Source organism: Oncorhynchus gorbuscha, linkage group LG18 (assembly GCF_021184085.1).
Source record: "Oncorhynchus gorbuscha isolate QuinsamMale2020 ecotype Even-year linkage group LG18, OgorEven_v1.0, whole genome shotgun sequence".
Lineage (NCBI taxonomy): Eukaryota > Metazoa > Chordata > Actinopteri > Salmoniformes > Salmonidae > Oncorhynchus > Oncorhynchus gorbuscha.
The window spans coordinates 14,122,584-14,144,434 of NC_060190.1; the positions used below are offsets into that span (position 1 = coordinate 14,122,584).

The window sequence follows — 21,851 nt, forward strand, 5'->3', positions numbered from 1 at the left end:
CTCGCTGAAGTGTTTCAGGGAGCATTTGACAGTGATGAGTGGAGGTCTTTTGAACGCTGACCCATTATGGATGCAAGCAATGAGGCAGTGATCGCTGAGATCTTGGTTGAAAACAGCAGAGGTGTATTTAGAGGGCAAGTTGGTTAGATTGATATCTATGAGGGTGCCCGTGTTTATGGCTTTGGGGTGGTATCTGGTAGGTTCATTGATAATTTGTGTGAGATTGAGGGTTACGGTTACAGAAGTCATCAAATGAGAGCGCCTGGGGAATAGGAGTGGAACTAAGCACTGCAGGGCCTGGATTCACCTCTACATAAACACTAAACACTAACCAGAACAGCAATGGACAAGGCATATTGACATTAAGGAGAGGCATGCTTAGTAGAGTGATCATAAGGGTCCAGTGAGTAGTGAGGTTGGTTGGGGTAATGGCAATTCAGACAGCTAGCCGGGCCATCGGTAGCAAGCTAGCATAGGATGGAGGTCTGTTTTTAGCCACCTCATGCGTTTCCGTTGGTAAATTAGTGGGGTTCCGTGTGGTAGAGGGGATCAATCCAATTGGCAAAATAGATATAGTTATAGTGACCCAAGAACAATTGTCCAATAGACTTATTCAGATAGCAGCCGATGAGACAGCTAACGATTAACGGGCCGCAGATGAGCATTCAGGTAACGTCGCGACGGAGGGGCCAGTTGGATAACTCCCTCGGGCAGATAACGTCGGTAGTCCAGTGAAGAAAGGACCGGTAGGGCTCCGCAACGGCAGTAAAACGGGAACGGATAGGTGATTGTAGCCCAGGAGTGGCTGATGGAACTCTTCAGCTGGCTAGCTCCAGAATAATTGATGTTTGTTCCGGGATCGACGTAAACCAATAGTCACACGGATAGCAGCTAGCTAGCTGCGAGATCCAGCTGTAAATGTCCAGAGCTTGCGGTTGAAATCCAGGGATATGCAGAGAAAAATAGGTCCGGTGTGTTCTGGTCTGAGTAGCGTTGTACAAAACTGGCGATAGCTTTTTGAGCTAAAGGATAGCTGATGACTACAAACCGTGGTTTGCTGAATACTAACGTTAGCCAGTAAACTGGCTAGCTTCTGGTTAGCTTCTGGCTAGCTTCTATTCTGGATTTCAGATAAATTATTTTTTTTTCTTTTAAATTGGTGAGGCGGGTTGCAGGAGAGTGTTTTGAAGTTGAGTTTTTGGAAAATAAAATCTATAATGATATGCGAAGAAAGATGTGAAATATATATATACACGGGACACGACAAGACGAGGACAAAGGACGTCTGATGGCTATGCCATCTTGGTAAGAAAAGATAAGAAAAAAGTTATAAGATAATCTCTTTAAATGTTCCTTGATATTTTATCATCCCCTTTTGAACAATGTTATTTTCCAATGATAAGACAGTGGACTGAGAGGAAAAATTATTTGAGAGATCATGCTCAAAACAAATAGACAATGATCAAATACAGTAGATATTGAAACATATTTTATTATGTATTTTGGGACAATTCAACCAAACATCATACATTATCATTTGATCAATAATGATATTCAAAAGCATGTTTGTTTTGTCAATTTAAATATCAAATATGGTCAATTTATCAAAGATTGCACAGTGCTGTACATTCACCGAGCATACAGGCAACACCAAAGCGATGCCATCCAGAGGAGATTCAAATATTTTAACATTCCTGGTATTCCTTTTAGCTGTAGGCGGAACCAGGCTTTTAATGACAGGTGGGTTTGGGTGGGCAAGGGATCTATTTTTTCGGGACCTCCATCTCCACATCCTCTGTACGGGAGACCACCTTTCCATCAACCATCTCCTCAATCACCGTCCTCACTCTCTTTGTCACCACTGGCTCAGCTACAAAGTAGGGACAAATAACCATTAGTACACTTATTGTTGGGCATAGCTAAAGAGGAGAAGCACAGAGCTATGAGAACACATAGCACCTTAACACATTCAAATCAACCAAATCCTTTGTGTTCTAGAGTGCTTCACAATTACTACCGCTGGGTTCAATCAATATGGAATTTGATATGATAGAAAATGGTCTCGCTCTACTTACGTTTTTTGACCTCGACAATCTCAACCTTCTTGGTGATGACAGCTCTCCTGGAGAGAAGAAGATAGTTTAAGTGTTAAGTACCTTCATATTGAACAACTCTACATTAATCCCTCTACTCTGTAACACAGTCTCTATTGCCCAGTTCCAAATTGACCCCTGGCCCCTTCCCATGTGCACTTCTTGTAGATCTGTAATGATCAGATAGGCTGCTGTAGGTCATTAGCGTAATGATGATTGCTCCATCTTCCACTCTACTAATATTCTCACCATTGTTCTTGCATTTATCCAATCCTTTTAGATTCAAAGTGCCTACAGCAGGTGGTGTGTCAAAGGGATAGGGGAGGGGTTGATTTGTAATTGGGTATGTAAAATGCACATTTATAATTTACATTGGGGATGTGAAGCCCATGTAAATCCCATTGGGGATGTAACTTAGGGTTCTGCAGCCTTCTCTTCTCTCCTCTCCTCTCCTTACCCGACATCCTCTCCGTCCAGCAGCCTCCTGTACTCTGCGATCTCCATCTCCAGCCTGGTCTTGATGTCCAGGAGCATGCGGTATTCGCCAGCCTGCCTCTCGATGTCCGTCTTCATGCGACCCAACTCCTGCTCCAGGCTGTTGACCATGCCCTGGAGCTGGTTCAGCTGCATGCTGTAGCGGGACTCGGTCTCATTCAGCTGTCCCTCCAATGCTGATTTCTATAGGGAGAGAGGGAGGAAGAGGAAGGGTTAAAGACTTCAGACGATTCAACAAGTGGTGTTGATTTAGGCTACCCATGCTGACATCAGTGAATGATTGAGGTGAAGTTCCTGGTGAGCACATGTTTTTAGAACTCAGTTTTGAGGATCACAGCTGTGGTATAACAAAAACGGTTATCCTCAACTTCACATATATCCATCAATCAAAGAGCTTGTCAAAAATGAAATGAATTATTATTATAGTTAGTAATAATTACAAAGCTCTGAGTTAACTGATTGCTTCTCTCTTCTCTCTCTGTAACTAATCCATAATCTTCGGTTTCTAAAAGGTAAACCTGAGGACTCATATGTAACCCGTAGGGTAGGAATGTATTTATGAGGTCTAAATTATCATGTTTTTACTGTGAGGTGTCAGTTGTACTGTACTGTTCAACTGAAGGTGGAATCTTGTAAATGTCATGTATTTCCGAATTCCGAGTAATCTACAGTAATTACACCTAGTCTAGCTCTAACTCAAACTCATACGTCTAGCATCAACTAGGAGGCAGAGAGGGGTGTGACGTTAGGGTGGTTGAGGGGGCTTTTGTTTCCTCACCAGGCTGAGCTGGGACTGCAGCTCGATCTGCAGGGCCTGAAAGGTCCTCTTGAGCTCGTTGATCTCACTGCGGGACGTCTGGAGGGTCTCTGTGCTGTGGGTCACCACCTTGTTCAGCTCATCAAACTGGGATGTACAGAAGGAACACGGTAAGGGTTGTGTAACTCCACTTGTACTGGTAATATGCACAAAAGTCATTCTCTGTGGTCTGATATCTCTATATTGACATGATCAAACAAGTATAAGATAGCTTCAAGTATGTGATCACAGTAATTGGTTGTTTATAAGCACTTTTAAATACTACCCTCATAGGACATAGTGTTCCTTTTAAGATGTGCATTTTCATATTATCTAAAACAGAACAGATGGATCAAGAGTTTCTCCCTAGACAAGGTTGGGCTCTTCTTCTCCTCACCTTGCCCTTGTACCAGGTTTCCATTTCGCGGCGATTCTTCTCGGTGATGCCCTCATACTGAGTTCGGATCTCCTCCATCATCAACGCCATGTCCTGCTGGGGTGCTGCATCCACCTCCACGTTCACTGAGCTGACGTTCAAGTGAGCCCGCATGGCAGCAATCTCCTATAAGGGGCACAGAGTGATGACAGAGGTCAACACCAGATGAGAGGCCAATGGAGGTTGCCACTGGGTAGGCTGTCACTGGGTAAGATAAGATACAACTTGACTGTCCCAGACAGGGAAACTGTCTAGCACAATTACATAGGGGTGTGGGGTCAAATTGGGTCACAGACAGGTGGTGTCTCAGGTTCAACCCCATCTTTCATAACCTAGATACAGTGTTCATGGTGTATTTCCGTCAGCTTCTCTGACATTCTGTATAACCGCCCTAAAGTAAGTATATGATAACTTACACTCAAGGTAATCTAACATGAAATAATACTTGTGACCATGTGATCTCAAGTGTGGTTTTAACATCTATTCCATACTGCTGCAGGGCTTGTGACAAATTTGCTGACAGCTTTAAAGCTACCCAAACAGAGACAGCGCAGACACTCCAAACAAGGTCTGTTTGATCTCTTGTTTGCATTGTCATTGATACAGCCAAAGACAACACTGCTTGGCATGCGATGAGAATGAATTATGTCTCTGACAACTCCATTTGACTCTCACAACCACATTGTTTTCATCTAGGTAAAATGTATAATAATTTTGAACTGTGGGGAGGTCTTGCTATTGACAGGGCTGTGCCATGACTCTTGGGAATATGGTATGATAAAAGAGGGGCTTTGGTAGGAGCTTACAAGGCCCCTACAGTGCCCTGAGGAACACCCACCTCCTCATGGTTCTTCCTGAGGTAGACCAGCTCCTCCTTCAGCCCCTCAATCTGCATTTCCAGGTCTGACCGGGACATGGTCAACTCGTCCAGAACCTTCCTCAGTCCAGAAATGTCTGCCTCCACTGACTGACGCATAACCATTTCATTCTCAAACCTTTCCAGAGGGAAATGGAGTTAACCAGCATTATTAACAGTTGCCGCCAACAGTAAACATACCAAATGGCACAAATCCAGTCAGACCAGTTTTATGTGCAGTTGACCGCTGATGATGTATCTAAGGTGTACAGTAATGTGACATTTAACATCACGTCATGGGCTCATTGACCTTGAGTAATGTTATAGTAGGTGTGGCTTCATACTGTAATAATGGTATAAAAGTTGCATGACTCAAGTTTACATATGACGTATAGTTCCCATTCCAATCCTGATTTAAAGTATTATTCCGAGATGAATTCAACGGTTGTTTGCTGCTTCCATCTTATAGACCCTTTGTACTCACTTGACTTTGAAGTCCTCTGCTGCCAGTTTGGCATTGTCTATCTGCAGGAGGATACTGGCATTGCTCAGAGTGGCAGCACTGATCTGAGAACAGGACAACAAAAATGGTTGGTACATAAAAAAGGAAGACAACCACACACAGTCAGCCCTATCACAATGATTACATCATTTGCTTGCGTGATAAGGAGGAGCCTATCAGAGCTATAATAGTGTGTTAGTAACTTATTGATTCGCCTCCTACCCACGCATATATACTGTAGCCTAGCTATGACAAAGGCCACACCGTTATGTATGGGAAATGAAAATAATCAGCATGACTTGGATCACATCAGATGAAATAATACAAGATGCTATTGAACAGTGGTATGATTCAATCCGTGTCGTCATCACGCTCACGGCTCTCCCGTTTGAAAGAAGTAATGTAGGCGGCATGAGTGTGAGTGTGAATGTAAATGTTGACAGGGAGATAAGTTGAACAGAAGTGGTTTCACATGCCAAGCCCTTTTTTTTTTGGTAATTGCTTTCTTTCAATAGAGGCTAATATACTAAACAACACTCATGACATGTAAGTCCTATAATCCATCACTACTGTAAACGTTGTATATTTCCTCTATTAAAGTCAAGGGTTTACAAATTCACATCCTGAGGGCACACTTATATTGCAGCCTGACAGCTTCATAGATGCAGTCAGTCAATGAACGTATGACTTGTGTCTTGTAAGCTAGAACTGAATTGTATATGAGAATATATGTTGTTTCCTGCCTGAGTAGAAATGTTTAGACATTTTACTTTTGTAAATTATATATCCTAATTTTATTTTTTCTCATCATAGAAAACTTCATCCAAACACAATAGTAAATAGGGGTGAGGTTGATGAAACAAAATGTAATAATATCAATCTCGCTCAATATAGCAATATACTGTATTTATGATGCCCTAAGAATTACTCACCTTTCTGCGCAGGTCGGCAAGAGTAGCTTCGTATTTACTGTAATCTCTAATGACCGGTGTCTTCTTCTCGTACCACTCGCGGATTTGACGCTCGAGCTGAGTATTCGCCGTCTCCAAGGAGCGCACCTTCTCCAGGTAGGTGGCCAAACGGTCGTTGAGGTTCTGCATGGTGGCCTTCTCGTTGACCGACACTGCATTACTACCATAGCTGCCATTGTCACCTCCAAGTGCACTGGACAGATCGAAACCGCTCCTGGTGCCGGAAGCATAAGATACGCGGACACTCTGTCCCCCTGCCCCTCCATAGACGCTTGGTGCCCGTGATGCGATGCGACTCTGGTACCCTCCTCCGAGAGACATGGAGGATGAGCCTCGGCTGCCTCCATAACTTCGAAGTGATAAAGCACTCATGGCGACGTTGTGATGATGGGTATGTAGAGCTGACAAAACCCGGAGTGGTACTTCGAAGAGTTGGTGGTGAACCAGTTCAAGCCTGATAGCAGAATATATACCCCCTTGGAGGTGGGAGCGGCTGGATGTCGCATTGAGATAATTATGTACGTGAATAGATATTCATTAGGCATCCAACAGGTGTGTCCTTAGTCAGCTCATTAAAAAAGGGAACTAAGGTGTGGTGCGCGTGAGAGTTAGCTGGCATTCTGCCTCCATAATTGTTTTCACTTTCCTTGTACAGTCTGACATCTGTCACGGCATGATAAACTTCAGATAAGCAAGTTATGAATAAGATAAGATAGTAGCTCACGTTTTAAGAGATGACAAACGACTGGAACCCTCAACAGAAAGTCTGCTTTCCCCTCTGTAGTCACCGAAAAATGTAGGCTACAGAAAATAGGCTCCTCTACCTAAACTTTGTAGAACAGTAGGCTAGCTCACATGACATGCTCATGTTGGTAGGCTATATTTTGGAGAGATGGAAGGATCATAAATATTTTTTTAAATACAAATTGTACATTTCATGAATATTATGTTTCTTTTTCAAATGTTATTGGGCAATTATATTATGTTCAAGGGTAATGGTAACAGGTTTAGAAGTCTCCCAAATATAGGTTTTCCATTTAGAAAATGTAAATGCATTGATCATCATACCATAAAAGTAGTCGGTGACGTGACATGTGACGTTGATAAAGAGGAATTTATGAAATGGTTACCCTGATATTTATTTGATGGTTTACTATGTTAAAGATTCAAATAGGAAGTTACAAATTGTTATAGAGATGTCACTTGAATCAAGAGGGCATTCAGGATATGAGAGAGACTTCAGGAATACAATAACAATTACCTTCAAAAGGTTCTCTAAACTGCACATCAAAGTTATAGTTGGTTGCCCATTATTGCACAAATACAGGTATTTGTGGATTGGCCAAAACAATACACAGAAACACACTAATATACACTGAGTATACCAAACATTAGGAACACCTTCGTAATATTGAGTTAATTTAGCACAGATAGCATGCGGAAAGATTGACATGCCATTTATTAAAAATATTGATGTACCATTTATTAGAAAGATTGATATGCCATTGATATGAACTGAATTACACAGAAAACTGGTTTCATGTTTGGCTTCTGCCGTAGGCCAGTGTTGGTATACGGGCCACTAGACATCTTCTCCCGTCAAACTCAAGTCTCTGTTATTTTGTCAACAGGTGCAAAGTGTGAATCACGAGCTAGGTGTTTCCCAGGTGTTGAGCGTAAACACAACCTTGCCAGCACAGGTGGTGTCTTCGCCATCCGTTTTCACAGACATGTCCTCTAGTATAAGACATTTGCAATGATATGATTAGCATGTAAAATAGAAAGCAACCACAAACTGCCGTTGTTCTTATTACTTGCCCCTAACGGTTACTGATACTGATGTACTTTTCACCTCTGAATTCAATCCATCAGTCTTTTGGGAAATCAAACTCTATTATATGTTCAATAGCAAGTTGTATGATTATATCTGACGGAAGGCTGCAAGTCATGCTTAGGTATCATTTTCATTATCCATTACTATAAAGCCTTTGCCATACTGTGGTTATGGTATATCTGTGTGGGTAGGCTAATTAATCACTTACTAACACACCTTCATAGTTCTATGTACTGTATGTTCACATTCTTATGCCTTCATAGCTGTTTAAGGAAAATTAAACATTCAAACACAATACACTGCATCCCTTATCTTTCAATCCCTGTTCTGATTAATATTATTTCGTCATAACCTCAGAATAACACACTTGTTTACACTTTGAGAAAGTGTTATTGTGTTTGTGACTGCATGTGACACATAACAATAGTAATTTTAAAAAATACTGTCTCAAATAGCCGATCAATCAGCCTGTTACCAACCCTTAGTAAACTTCTGGAAAGAAATAGTGTTTGACAAGATACAATGTTATTTCACAGTAAGCAAATTGACAACAGACTTTCAGCACTCATATAGGGAAGGACACTCAACAAGCACGGCACTTATACAAATGACTGATGATTGGCTGAGAGAAATTGATGATGAAATGATTGCAGGGGCTGTCTTGTTAAACTTCAGTGCAGCTTTTGACATAATCGATCATAGTCTGCTGCTCAAAAAACGTATGTTCTATGGCTTTTACACCCGCTTCTATAATGTGGATGAAGCTATTTAGGCCCCTTGCTTTTTTCAATCTTTACTAACGACATGCCACTGGCCCGTGTGTCTATGTATGCAGATGACTCAACACTATACACGTTAGCTACTACAGCATCTGAAATGACTGCAACACTTAACAAAGAGCTGCAGTTAGTTTTGGAATGGGTAGCAAAGAATAAGTTAGTCCTAAATATTTCCAAAACAAGAGCATTGTATTTGGGACAAAACATTCACTAAACCCTAAACCTCAACTACATCTCATAAGGAATAATGTGGAAATTGAGCAAGTTGAGGTGACTAAACTGCTTGGAGTAACCCTGGATCGTAAAATGTTACGGTCACAACATGTTGATACAACATTAGCAAAGATGGGGAGAAGTCTGTCCATAATAAAGCACTGCTCTGCCTCTCCAAACAGGTCATGGACAAAGTTGTGGAGAAGTACAGATCTGGGTTGGGTTATAAAAAAATATCAGAACCTTTGAACATCCCACAGAGCACCATTAAATACATTATAAAAACAAATTGAAAGAATATTGCACAACAACAAACCTGCCATGAGAGGGCCGCCCACCAAAACTCATGGACCAGGCAAGGAGGGGTATTAATCAGAGAGGCAACAAAGAGACCAAAGGTAACCCTGAGGAGCTGCAAAGTTCCACAGCTGAGATTGGAGTATCTGTCCATAGGACCACTTGAAGTAGTACACTTCACAGAGCTGGGCTTTACAGGAGAGTGGCCAGAAAAAAAGCCAAAAATAAACAAACATGTTTGCCAAAAGGCATGTGGGAGACACCCCAAACATATGGAAGAAAGTACTCTGGTATGATGAGACTGAATACGCAATGTCTGGCGCAAACCCAACACCTCTCATCACCCCGAGAACATCATCCTCCAGTGAAGCATGGTGGTGGCACCATTATGCTGTGGGGATGTTTTTCATTGGCAGGGACTGGGAAACTGGTCAGAATTGAAGGAATGATGGATGGTGTTAAATACAGGGGAATTCTTGAGGGAAACCTGTTTCAGTCTTCCGGAGATTTAAGACTGGCACAGAGGTTCACCTTCCAGCAGGACAATGACCCTAAGCATACCGCTAAAGCAACACTCGAGTGGTTTAAGGGGAAACATTTACATTTCTTGTAATGGCCTAGTCAAAGTCCAGACCTCAATCCAATTGAAAATCTGTGGGATGACTGCTGTACACCAGCGGAACTATCCAACTTGAAGGAGCTGGAGCAGTTTTGCATTGAAGAAAAGGCAAAAATCCCAGTGGCTAGATGTGCCAAGCTTATAGAGACATACCCCAAGAGACTTGCAGCTGTAATTGCTGCAAAAGGTGGCTCTACAAAGTATTGACTTTGGGGGGGTGAATAGTTATGCACACTAAAGTTTTCTGTTTTTTTTGTCTTATTTCTTGTTTGTCTCACAATAAAAATATTTTGCATCTTAAAAGTGGTAGGCATGTTGTGTAAATCAAATGATACAAACTCCCCCAAAAATCATTTTTAATTCCAGGTTGTAAGGCAACAAAATAGAAAAACTTCCAACCAGTAGAATCAGATTTAAAAAGCAAGTAAAAATACACCTTATGGAACAGCAGGGACTGTGAAGTGACACAAACATATGCACAGACACATGCATACACACATGATAACGTATGCACTATACATACACTTACACATGGATTTTGCACTGTAGATATGTGGTAGTGGAGTATGGGCCTGAGGGCACACACTTAGTGTGTTGTGAATTCTGTAATGAATGTAATGAATTGTAATGTTTTATTTAAAAATCCGGACCCTAGGAAGAGTAGCTGCTGCCAAGGCAGCATAAGTCACCATAATGAATACAAATACAAATAACAAACAGCTTTCTCTTGTAATAGTTAAATGTTGGCAATCCTCAATGCAGAAATCTTTTACTTAGGAGAATCAAATCGCTAATAGCCTCAAATTAGTACTTGTGGACCTCAATGAGAATTAACAAAAAACATAATGAAAGAATATGAGCTTTTCCAAAGGAGCCACCTGGTCCATTCAGAACAATATGTACTTTCTAATGAAAAGCACTGTATGATGTTCCATTCAAAAAGCATGAATAGCTTTTCAAATGAACAAGATTGGAGAGGAGCACATTCCCCATCCCCACCCTCATAATCATAGCTTTGCCCCATTAAAAAATACTTGTTTATTTTGGACCTTTGGTTTTGATGCTTACAGGTTTTGCAGCATTGCTGAAAGTTACCCAAGCGAAGCTTAGAGCAGGGTTATTCAACTCTTACCCTAGAAGATCTGGAGCCTGCTGGTTTTCTGTTCTACCTGATAATTAATTGCACACACCTGGTGTCCAAGGTCTAAATCAGTCCATGATTAGAGGGGAACAATGAAAAGATGCAATGGAGCTGGCTTTCAAAGCCAGTTGAATTTGAAGGGCTGAGAGTATCTTTAGGGCTTAGAGTATCTTTAGTATAATTGCTATCCCTCCCTCCCTGTCACTCTCTCTCTATCATTTTTAAGGTCAGAGTGGGTTGATGTTAGCTGTTTGTCAACACGCTTTAATTTAATTTAGGTGGCCTTCACACAGGTGTGATGGAGGTCCCTGTCAAGTCCCTACACTTTCCGCTTGTTCATGAGTGACACAGCGTATTGACAGATGGCTACTGAACTACTACCCAATGGGCACACACTGGTTGAATCAACGTTGTTTCCACGTCATTTCAATTAAATGATGTTGAACCAACATGGAATAGATGTTGAATTGATATCTGTGCCCAGTGGCTAAGTACTTAGCAGTTATTTTCAAGCCCACACAGCTGATGGGGAAATTGAATAAGATGTTGTGTCCTCTAGGCGAAAACAGTAACAGACAGACATAATTCATGCACACGTTGTGCCATACAGACTGTTTACTCATTGCAACACTCATTACAACACACATTTAAAGTGTTCCCATGATCTTATGTGATTTCTTAACATACAGTAATTTATTGGTAAGACGGTCTTAATTAAGACTGTCTTAATTAACCACGCATGGGCCGCATGAAATGGAATCTAAAATGATTACTTTTGGCCAATTGGGTTGGAATAGGAGATCCCTGCTATAGGGTGTCCTCTCACATTTGCTCTGTGAACTGAACTGAACTGAAATGTGGATTTGAGACCTTATGAACGCACTAGGCTTCAAAGGATGCAGACAGACAGTATAAATGCTCCATTTTACTCCCTGACCTCCGTAAACCTTCAGACCTTCAGGGTGTCTTGTCAGGTCTAAGCAGGGACAAAAAACAGACATTTTAGGCTGTATTTAGACAGGCAGCCCACTTTTATTTTCTCACTAATTGGTCTGTTTATCAATCAGATCAGCTCTAAAAAGATCTGATGTGAAAACATCTAATGTGATTGGTCAATATACCAATTAGTGGAAAGAATATCAGAATTGGGCTGCCTGTCTAAACGCAGCCTTAGTCTTCTTTCCCCCTGGCTATCAAGTTGTTCACTTGCTCTGTGTGCAGTAGTTAAAATTCAATGACACGCATCTACCCCCATGAATAGGCCTATTGGTCAATTTCTACCATTTCTACCTATACGTACACTACAGTATCAAGGTTATCAATCAATCAATCAAATGTATTTTTAAAGCCCTTTTTACATCAGCCTATGTCACAAAGTACTGGTTATTGAGGGACCAATCATACAGCTCTAATATAACTGTCTGACACTCCTTGTTGTAGCAAATAAGTTGCTCTCTCCAGTGTTGTGGTTTTGTAAGCCATGCTTGTCTGACCACAATCCTTGCAATGCTTTTGGGCCAGCCTGCACATATTGTTCTTTTAAGCCCTTAAAGCTAGAATCCATAGTTGAAACAATAACAAAGCCCTCACCCCTCCTCTGTTTTTGTAAAAGCTGAGGAATGGGCCTAGAGAAATGTATCCACTCTCAAATTCATAGACAGATCTACGGATGCAACAACCATCCATGATATCAACATTATAGTTTTAACCATGTTTTGAAGCTATACAGTGTTGGCTTACATTTACTTTGTTTACAAACATTGGGGTAAAAAAAACATATATTCTGGGTTCTGATGGGGTACAACAGTTGAACTGACTCATGCAGCATTTATAAGTCATATTCTTCAAGAATCAATGGGTACATATAAATAATTGTGAAGTACAAAAATGGAGGTAGCAACTAAGGATTCTAGCTTTAACCAACTAACCAAGTTGAATTGATGAATTATAACTTAGGAAGGAACGGTTCATCCTAAATCAGTTGTGATGGCCAGAGGGTAGACTAAACCAGATAATGCCAGTGCACACAGACACCGCTCCCTACCTTTTGCTCTTCTGGCAACCCCTCCTGCTGTCTATGGATTGTCTTTGCCTTGACTTGTTTGGACATGTGTAAAGTATGTCCCCATCCTTGTTCAATAGAAAGGTGATTTCAGGAAAGTGTGCCACTCCTAGGTGTAATTGTTTTTCAGATCAACAAGGACTCCTAAGCCCGGAGGCGCTTTCACAAAACCATGTCGAAGAAGATTATGCTATGGCCTAATCATTTTCGTTGTTCCTCTCTCCTCAGCTTTAACACTATAAGTGCACACTATAAGTGCACGGTCGTCGGATGTGGCATTACGGACTACAAAGGGAAACCCAGCCGCGAGCTGCCAAGTGACACGACCCTACCAGAAGAGCTAAGTGCTTTTTATGCTCACTTCAAGGCAAATAACACTGAAGCATGCATGAGAGCACCAGCTGTTCTGGACGACTGTGTGATCATGTTCATAATAGCCGATGTGAGTAAGTATTCCCAAGGCCGCGGGACCAGATGAATTACCAGGACGTGTACTCAGAGCATGCACGGACCAACTGGCAAGTGTCTTCACTGACATTTTCAACCTCTCCCTGACTGAGTCTGTAATACCTACATGTTTCAAGCAGACCACCATAGTCATTTGTGCCCATGAACGCCAAGGTAACCTGCCTAAATGACTACTGCCCCGTAGCACTCACGTCTAGCCATGAAGTGCTTTGAAAGGCTGGTCATGGCTCACATCAACATCATCATTCGAGAAACCCTAGACCCACTCCAATTCGCATAACGCCCCTACAGATCCACAGATGACGCAATCTCAATTGCACTCCACACTGCCCTTTCCCACCTGGACAAAAGGAACACTTATTTGAGAATGCTGTTCATTGACTACAGCTCAGCGTTCCACACCATATTGCCCACAAAGCTCATCACTAAGCTAAGGACCCTGGGACTAAACACCTCCCTCTGCAACTGGATCCTGGACTTCCTGACGGGCCACCCCCAGGAGGTAAGGGTAGGCAACAATACATATGCCACATTGATCCTCAACATTGGGTCCCTCAGTGGTGCGTGCTTAGTCCCCTCCTGTACTCCCTGTTCACCCACGACTGTGTGGCCAAGCATGACTCCAACACCATCATTAAGTTTGCTGACAACACACCGATGGTAGGCCTGATCACCAACAATGATGAGACAGTCTATAGGGAGGAGGTCAGAGACCTGGCAGTGTGGTGCCAGAATAACAACCTTTCCCTCAATGTGAGCAAGACCGTTAGATGCTGACCAAACCAGACGGGCATCTGCGTCTACGTGCTCATGCACCATCGCTCGCACGTTGATTTTCTTCACCCAAACTAGAAGATATCAGGACACGCAGGTTGAAATATCAAACAAACTCTGAACCAATTATATTAATTTTGGGACAGGTCAAAAAGCATTAAACACAATCATCCATGTGGGTATATGCTCCTAAAAACCAATGAGGAGATTTTTATTGAAATGTATTTTGCAACGCTCGCACACACGACGCAAGTGGTGTGGTCAGCATGTAAGGCGCTACAGAGGGTACTGCGTACGGCCAAGTAGATCACTGGGGCCAAGCTTCCTGCCATCCAGGACCTCTATACCAGAGTGCCAAGTCTAGTTTCAAAAGGCTCCTTGAACTTCTTCGGGATCGGTGTCCCATCCACGGGACGATTGAGCTAATATAGGCTAATGCGATTAGCATGAGGTTGTAAGCAAAAATAACATTTCCCAGGACATAAACTTTATCTGATATTGGCAGAAAGCTTAAATTCTTGTTAATCTAACTGCACTGTCCAATACAGTAGCTATTACAGTGAAAGAATACCATGCTATTGTTTGAGGAGAGTGCACAATTTTGAACACGAAAAGTTATTAATAAACAAATTAGGCACATTTGGGCAGTCTTGATACAACATTTTGAAATGCAATGGTTCATTGTATCAGAAATCCAAGATGGCGTAGCAGTCAGACGTCGTTTGTCCTCGTCTTCTCTTGTCCCATGTAAAATATATTTTTATATAGTTTTCTTCGCATATCTTTTTATATATTATTTTCTAAAACTCAACTTCAACTTCAAAACTTCACTCTCCTGCAACCCGCCTCACCCAATGTGGTGCGGATCTGTTTTTTTTCTAAAGTATTATTCACCTCGAATCCGGAATCCCCCCCAACAGAAGCTAGCCAGCTTTAGCCTGGAAAGCTCTCGCCAGTTTCTACAACGTGACTCAAACCAGAGCATACCAAACCTATTTTCTCTCCATATCCCAGGATTCCTACCACAAGCTCTGAACATTTTCACCTGGATCCTCGCAGCTAGCTAGCTGCTATCTGAGTACTGGCTAATGTCGGTCCCGGAGCAAGCACTAATTAGCCTGGAGCTAGCCCATGCTAGGCCCTTTCTCCCGGCTAGCTAAAGACGCCCATCAGCCACTCCTGGGCTACAATACCCAGACCCCTTCTACTGCCAGTAAGGGGCACGGAAACCCGCCGATCCTTTACAACTGGACTATGACGTAATCTGCTCGAGGGGTTACTCAACTGGCAACCATCCCTGAATGACCATCTGCTAGTCGCGGCCTGCTAGCTGCTAGCTGTATAGAGCATATTGGACTGTTATCCATCGGCCAATTTCTTTGGCCACTATACTGTACCTATTTTGCCAATTGGACTTGGACTCCCCTGCTACCCGGACCCTACTAATCCATCAAGACTGGTCTATCGACGTCACCGTATGCAGATTCCAAAACAGACTTTCGTCCGTCGAGACGTCCCTCTAAGGCCCTTCTGCTAGCTTGCTAGCCCCGGCCTGCTAGCTGTCTGGATCGCCGTATCTCCAACCAGCCCAACCACTCACTGGACCCCTATTGATCACCCAGCTACGCATGCCTCTCCCTAATATCAATATGCCTTGTCCATTACTGTCCTGGTTAGTGATTATTTGCTTATTTCACTGTAGAGCCTCTAGCCCTGCTCAATATGCCTTAACCTACCATTTAGTTCCACCTCCCACATATGTGGTGACATCACCTGGTTTAAACGTCTCTAGAGACAATATCTCTCTCATCACTACTAAATGCCTAGGTTTACCTCCAATGCACTCACATCATACCATACCTCTGTCTGTACATTATGCCTTGAATCTATTCTCTCATGTCCAGAAACCTGCTCCTTTTACGCTTTGCTCTGAATGCACTAAACGACCAGTCCTGATAGGCTTCAGCTACTCCTACTACTTCTCTGTTCCTCTGGTGATGTTAATCCAGGCCCTGCAGTGCCTAGCTCCACTCCTACTCCCCAGGTGCTCTCATTTGTTGACTTTTGTAACCGTAAAAGCCTTGGTTTCATGCATGTTAACATTAGAAGCCTCCTCCCTAAGTTTGTTTTATTCACTGCTTTAGCACACTCTGCCAACCTGGATGTCCTAGCCATGTCTGAATCCTGGCTTAGGAAGTCCACCAAAAACACTGACATTTCCATCCCTAACTATGAAATTTTCCGACAAGATAGAACTGCCAAAGGGGGTGGTGTTGCAATCTACTGCAGAGATAGCCTGCAGAGTTCTGTCTTACTATCCAGGTCTGTGCACAAACAATTCGAACATCTACCATCTTTCCAGAAACAAGTCTCTTACTGTTGCCGCTTGCTATAGACCACCCTCTGCCCCCAGCTGTGCCCTGGACACCATAGGTGAATTGATTGCCCCTGTCGTGTCTTTGGCTATGCCGGATTAAGGGATATGACATGCTATTCTATAAAAAAATTATATGTAATTAATATTACCTGATTAAGCTAATAAGGTAAATGTAATTAACCAGAAAGTCGGGGCACCACGAACAAATGTTTAATGAGCTGTTATCTTCCGAATAAACTTTTAAAGACCTAGTAATCTTTTACATCTGTCACGATCGTCGTAAGAAGCGGACCAAAGCGCAGCGTGGTTTGAATACATTCTTCTAATTTAATGAAGAACACAAATAATGCTTAAGCAAAAAACAACAATACGAATAAGACGAACGTGACTGCTATATAAACACTGTGCTAACATGCACATAACATAGACAATCACCCACAATGACAAAACAGGCTACCTGTCTCTGATTGAGAACCATATCAGGCCAAACACGGAAACAGACAAACTAGATCTACAACATAGAATACCCACTCAGATCACACCCTGACCAAACAAAACCTATAAACATACAAAGCAAACTATGGTCAGTGCGTGACAGTAACAGCACAGGACAGATGGGAGACTCTAGCAGCTCAGAACAGATGAGGCACACTGTAGGCCTGGTGCGTGGTGCCGGCACTGGTGGTACCGGGCTGGGGACACGCACCTCAAGACAAGTGCGAGGAGCAGGAACAGGGAGTACTGGGCTCTGAAGACGCACAGGAAGCCTGGTGCGGGTGGCTGCCACCGGAGGGCTGGTGCATGGAGATGGCACCGGATAGACCAGACCGAGAAGGCGCACTGGAGATCTGGAGCATCGAGCCTGCCCAACCTTACCTGGTTGAATGCTCCCAGTAGCCAGGCCTGTACGGCGAGGTGGAATAGCCCGCACTGGGCTGTGCTGGCGAACCAGGGACACCATGCGTAAGGCTGGTGCCATGTATGCCAGCCCGAGGAGACGCACTGGAGACCAGATGCGTAGAGCCGGCTTCATGGCACCTGGCTCGATGCCCACTCTAGCCTGGCCGATACGAGGAGCTGGAATGTACCGCACCGGGCTATGCACATGCACCAGGGACACCGTGTGCTCCAACGCATAACACGGTGCCTGCCAGGTACAACGCCCTCTCTCTGCACGATAAGCACGGGGAGTTGGCGCAGGCCTCCTACCTGCCTTAGCCACACTCCCCGTGTGCCTCCCCCAATAAATTGTTGGGACTGCCTCTCGGGCTTCCTACCACGCCACCTTGCTGACTCCATTCGCCGGTATCCCTCCTCACACTGCTCCAGAGAATCCCAGGCAGGCTCCGGCACACTCCCTGGGTCGACCGCCCACCTGTCTATCTCCTCCTAAGTAGTGACACAGTCCAGATCTCGCTCCCATGTCCAGAAATCCTGACATCACTGCCTCTCCTGCTGCTGCCCGTTACCACGCCGTTTGGTCCTTTTGTGGTGGGTGATTCTGTCAGCGATTGGGTGCAGAGTGAAAGCGGAGTCAGGCGCAGGATGGTTTGAATACATTCTTCTATATTTAATGAAGAACACGAAGAACACTTAAACAAAAAACAACAAAACATATAAGACGAACGTGACCGCTATATAAACACTGTGCTAACATGCAACATAACATAGACAATCCCCCACAACGACAAAACAGGCTACCTAAATATGGTTCCCAATCAGAGACAAGGACTAACACCTGCCTCTGATTGAGAACCATATCAGGCCAAACACAGAAACAGACATACTAGACCTACATCATAGAATGCCCACTCAGATCACACCCTGACCAAACAAAACCTATAAACATACAAAGCAAAATATGGTCAGGGCGTGACAACATCAGTAGCAGTCAACATTTAATTGTCACTTTATTCAGTCTCATCTTAAAGTTGTAAATTCTTGGTTATCTTCACGAACCCTGGCTAACAAGTTGAATCAGCAATACAAAATTCGGTTTAATTATTTATTTACTAAATACCTAAATAATCACACAGAATTACATCTACACAGAATGAATCATACATTGATTACAAATTATGTCATAAAGGAAAACATCACTAGTGGACGGAACAGATATGACGGCTGGTTTCACAAAGAAAGGGGGTTGGGTTTTGAATGAAAGAGCGGGAAGACTGAGGAACAATAATATTTTGTGTCTCTATCGGTCCGTAGGCAGCTATGCTATCGTAAATACAGTATCTTATGCATTCTAAATAACCACCCATTTGAAAAAGGAAAATGCAATAAATATTTACTCTGAGCTGCGCTTCGGTAGATTGGTCGTAGATAGAAGGTGGGGTGGTCCAGCATGGATCTCTGGTCCTCTGAAGAACATCTAGTGGTGACCTGGAGCCCTGGTAGAATGGATACTCTGTCCGTCCTCTCCTATCCCGCATCTACAGTTCCTGCGCTAACGCAATAGCTAGGAGCTATCACTTCTTTAGTGAATAAGAGTTCAAAGTTCATACCAAATTGCCATACATTAAGCTCATGCTATATTCCGGCTGGTATAGTCGAAATTCATCCTTTCGGCATGTTGATCTTCATCTTCACTTTGAAATTCGATGCTAATTTTGTAAGGTTCTTGTCATTCAACCAGAACTCACGCTGACGTTTGCTTAGTTCTGTAGGTGACCTTGACCTTTTTAACGCGGGGACCGCAAGCCCTCACGTCCTTGGAACAGGAAGTTGAATTTTCGCCAACGGATTTATATAGTGGTGAAAGAAGGGCGTGTTTCATAGTTTACAACCAAAGACTATTCACTTGGGCTGGGCCTCTGAGTGAGCAGAGTTTCACTATGACAAACAGTTCTCTCATTTAAGAATATTTTCACAAATAGTTGCATATTTAAACATTTAAATTGCACAACAATTCCAAAAAAGTATTTAGTCAGCCACCAATTGTGCAAGTTCTCCCACTTAAAAAGATGAGAGAGTCCTGTAATTTTTATCATAGGTACACTCCAACTATGACAGACAAAATGAGAAGAAAGAATCCAGAAAATCACATTGTAGGATTTTTAATGAATTTATTTGCAAATTATGGTGTAAAATAAGTATTTGGTCACCTACAAACAAGCAAGATTTCTGGCTCTCACAGACGTGTAACTTCTTCTTTAAGAGGCTCCTCTGTCCTCCACTCGTTACCTGTATTAATGGCACCTGTTTGAACTTGTTATCAGTATAAAAGACAATTGTCCACAACCTCAAACAGTCACACTCCAAACTCCACTATGGCCAAGACCAAAGAGCTGTCAAAGGACACCAGAAACAAAATTGTAGACCTGCACCAGGCTGGGAAGACTGAATCTGCAATAGGTAAGCAGCTTGGTTTGAATAAATCAACTGTGGGAGCAATTATTTGGAAATGGAAGACATACAAGACCACTGATAATCTCCCTCGATCTGGGGCTCCATGCAAGATCTCATCCCGTGGGGTCAAAATGATCACAAGCACCACACTTGGGGGACCTAGTGAAAAAATCCCAGAACCACACGGGGGGACCTAGTGAATGACCTGCAGAGAGCTGGGACCCAAGTAACAAAGCCTACCATCAGTAACACACTACGCCGCCAGGGACTCAGATCCTGCAGTGCCAGACGTGTCCCCCTGCTTAAGCCAATACATGTCCAGGCCTATCTGAAGTTTGCTAGAGAGCATTTGAATGATCCAGAAGAAGATTGGGAGAATGTCATATGGTCAGATGAAACCAAAATATAACGTTTTGGAAAAAACTCAACTTGTTGTGTTTGGAGGACAAAGAATGCTGAGTAGCATCCAAAGAACACCATACCTACTGTGAAGCATGGGGGTGGAAACATCATGCTTTGAGGCTGTTTTTCTGCTAAGGGACCAGGATGACTGATCCGTGTAAAGGAAAGAATGAATGGGGCCATATATTGTGAGATTTTTGAGTGAAAACCTCCTTCCATCAGCAAGGGCATTGAAGATGAAACATGGCTGGGTCTTTCAGCATGACAAGGATCCCAAACACACCGCCAGGAGTGGCTTCGTAAGAAGCATTTCAAGGTCCTGGAGTGGCCTAGCCAGTCTCCAGATCTCAACCCCATAGAAAATCTTTGGAGGGAGTTGAAAGTCCGTGTTGCCCAGCAAAACATTACTGCTCTAGATGAGATCTGCATGGAGGAATGGGCCACGATACCAGCAACAGTGTGTGAAAACCTTGTGAAGACTTACAGAAAACATTTGACCTCTGTCATTGCCAACAAAGGGTATATAACAAAGTATTGAGATAAACTTTTGTTATTGACCAAATACCTATTTTCCACCATAATTTGCAAATAAATTCATAAAAAATCCTACAATGTGATTTTCTGGATTTTCTTTCTCTCATTTTGTCTGTCATAGTTGAAGTTTACCTATGATGAAAATTACAGGCCTCTCTCATCTTTTTAAGTGGGAGAACTTGCACAATTGGTGGCTGACAATACTTTTTTGCCTCACTGTATCTCACTGGTCACCCCCAAAGCCAATTCTTCCTTTGGCCGCCTCTCCTTCCAGTTCTCTGCTGCCAATGACTGGAACAAACTGCAAAAATCACTAAAGCTGGAGACTCTTACCTCCCTCACTAGCTTTAAGCACCAGCTGTCAGACCAGCTCACATATCACTGCAACTGTACATAGCACATCTGTAAATAGCCCATCCAATCAACCTCATCCCCATACTGTATTTATTTATTTATCTTGCTCCTTTGCACCCCAGTATCTCTACTTGCACATTCATCTTCTGCACATTCTACCATTCCAGTGTTTAATTACTATATTGTAATTACTTTTAAAAACTGACTAATTATTGCCTTACCTCAATTATACTACCTCATTTGCACTTGCTGTATATACATTTTTCCTACTGTATTATTGATTGTATGTTTGTTTATTCCATGTGTAACTCTGTGTTGTTGTATATGTCAAACTGCTTTGCTTAATCTTGGCCAGGTCGCAGTTGCAAATGAGAACTTGTTCTCAATTAGCCTACCTGGTTAAATAAAGGTGCGATCAAATAGAAATAATTAAATCAGTGTAGAACTTTGCACATACACCGCATGCAATCTAACTGCCAAAATCTAAATTGCAC

At 42.8% G+C, this 21,851-nt stretch overlaps 1 protein-coding gene across 1 annotated transcript; it reads right to left on the reverse strand.

The window, feature by feature from the left end:
* Window positions 1–1,474: 1,474 nt before the first annotated feature.
* Window positions 1,475–6,605, reverse strand: LOC124004095 (keratin, type I cytoskeletal 13-like). Its single transcript, XM_046312875.1, has 8 exons — window positions 6,111–6,605; window positions 5,161–5,243; window positions 4,659–4,815; window positions 3,782–3,946; window positions 3,367–3,492; window positions 2,551–2,771; window positions 2,076–2,122; window positions 1,475–1,870 (listed from the first exon to the last, which is right to left on the reverse strand). The coding sequence occupies exons 1-8, from the start codon at window positions 6,519–6,521 to the stop codon at window positions 1,764–1,766; spliced, it is 1,317 nt and encodes a 438-aa protein (XP_046168831.1). The 5' UTR covers window positions 6,522–6,605; the 3' UTR covers window positions 1,475–1,763.
* Window positions 6,606–21,851: the final 15,246 nt, after the last annotated feature.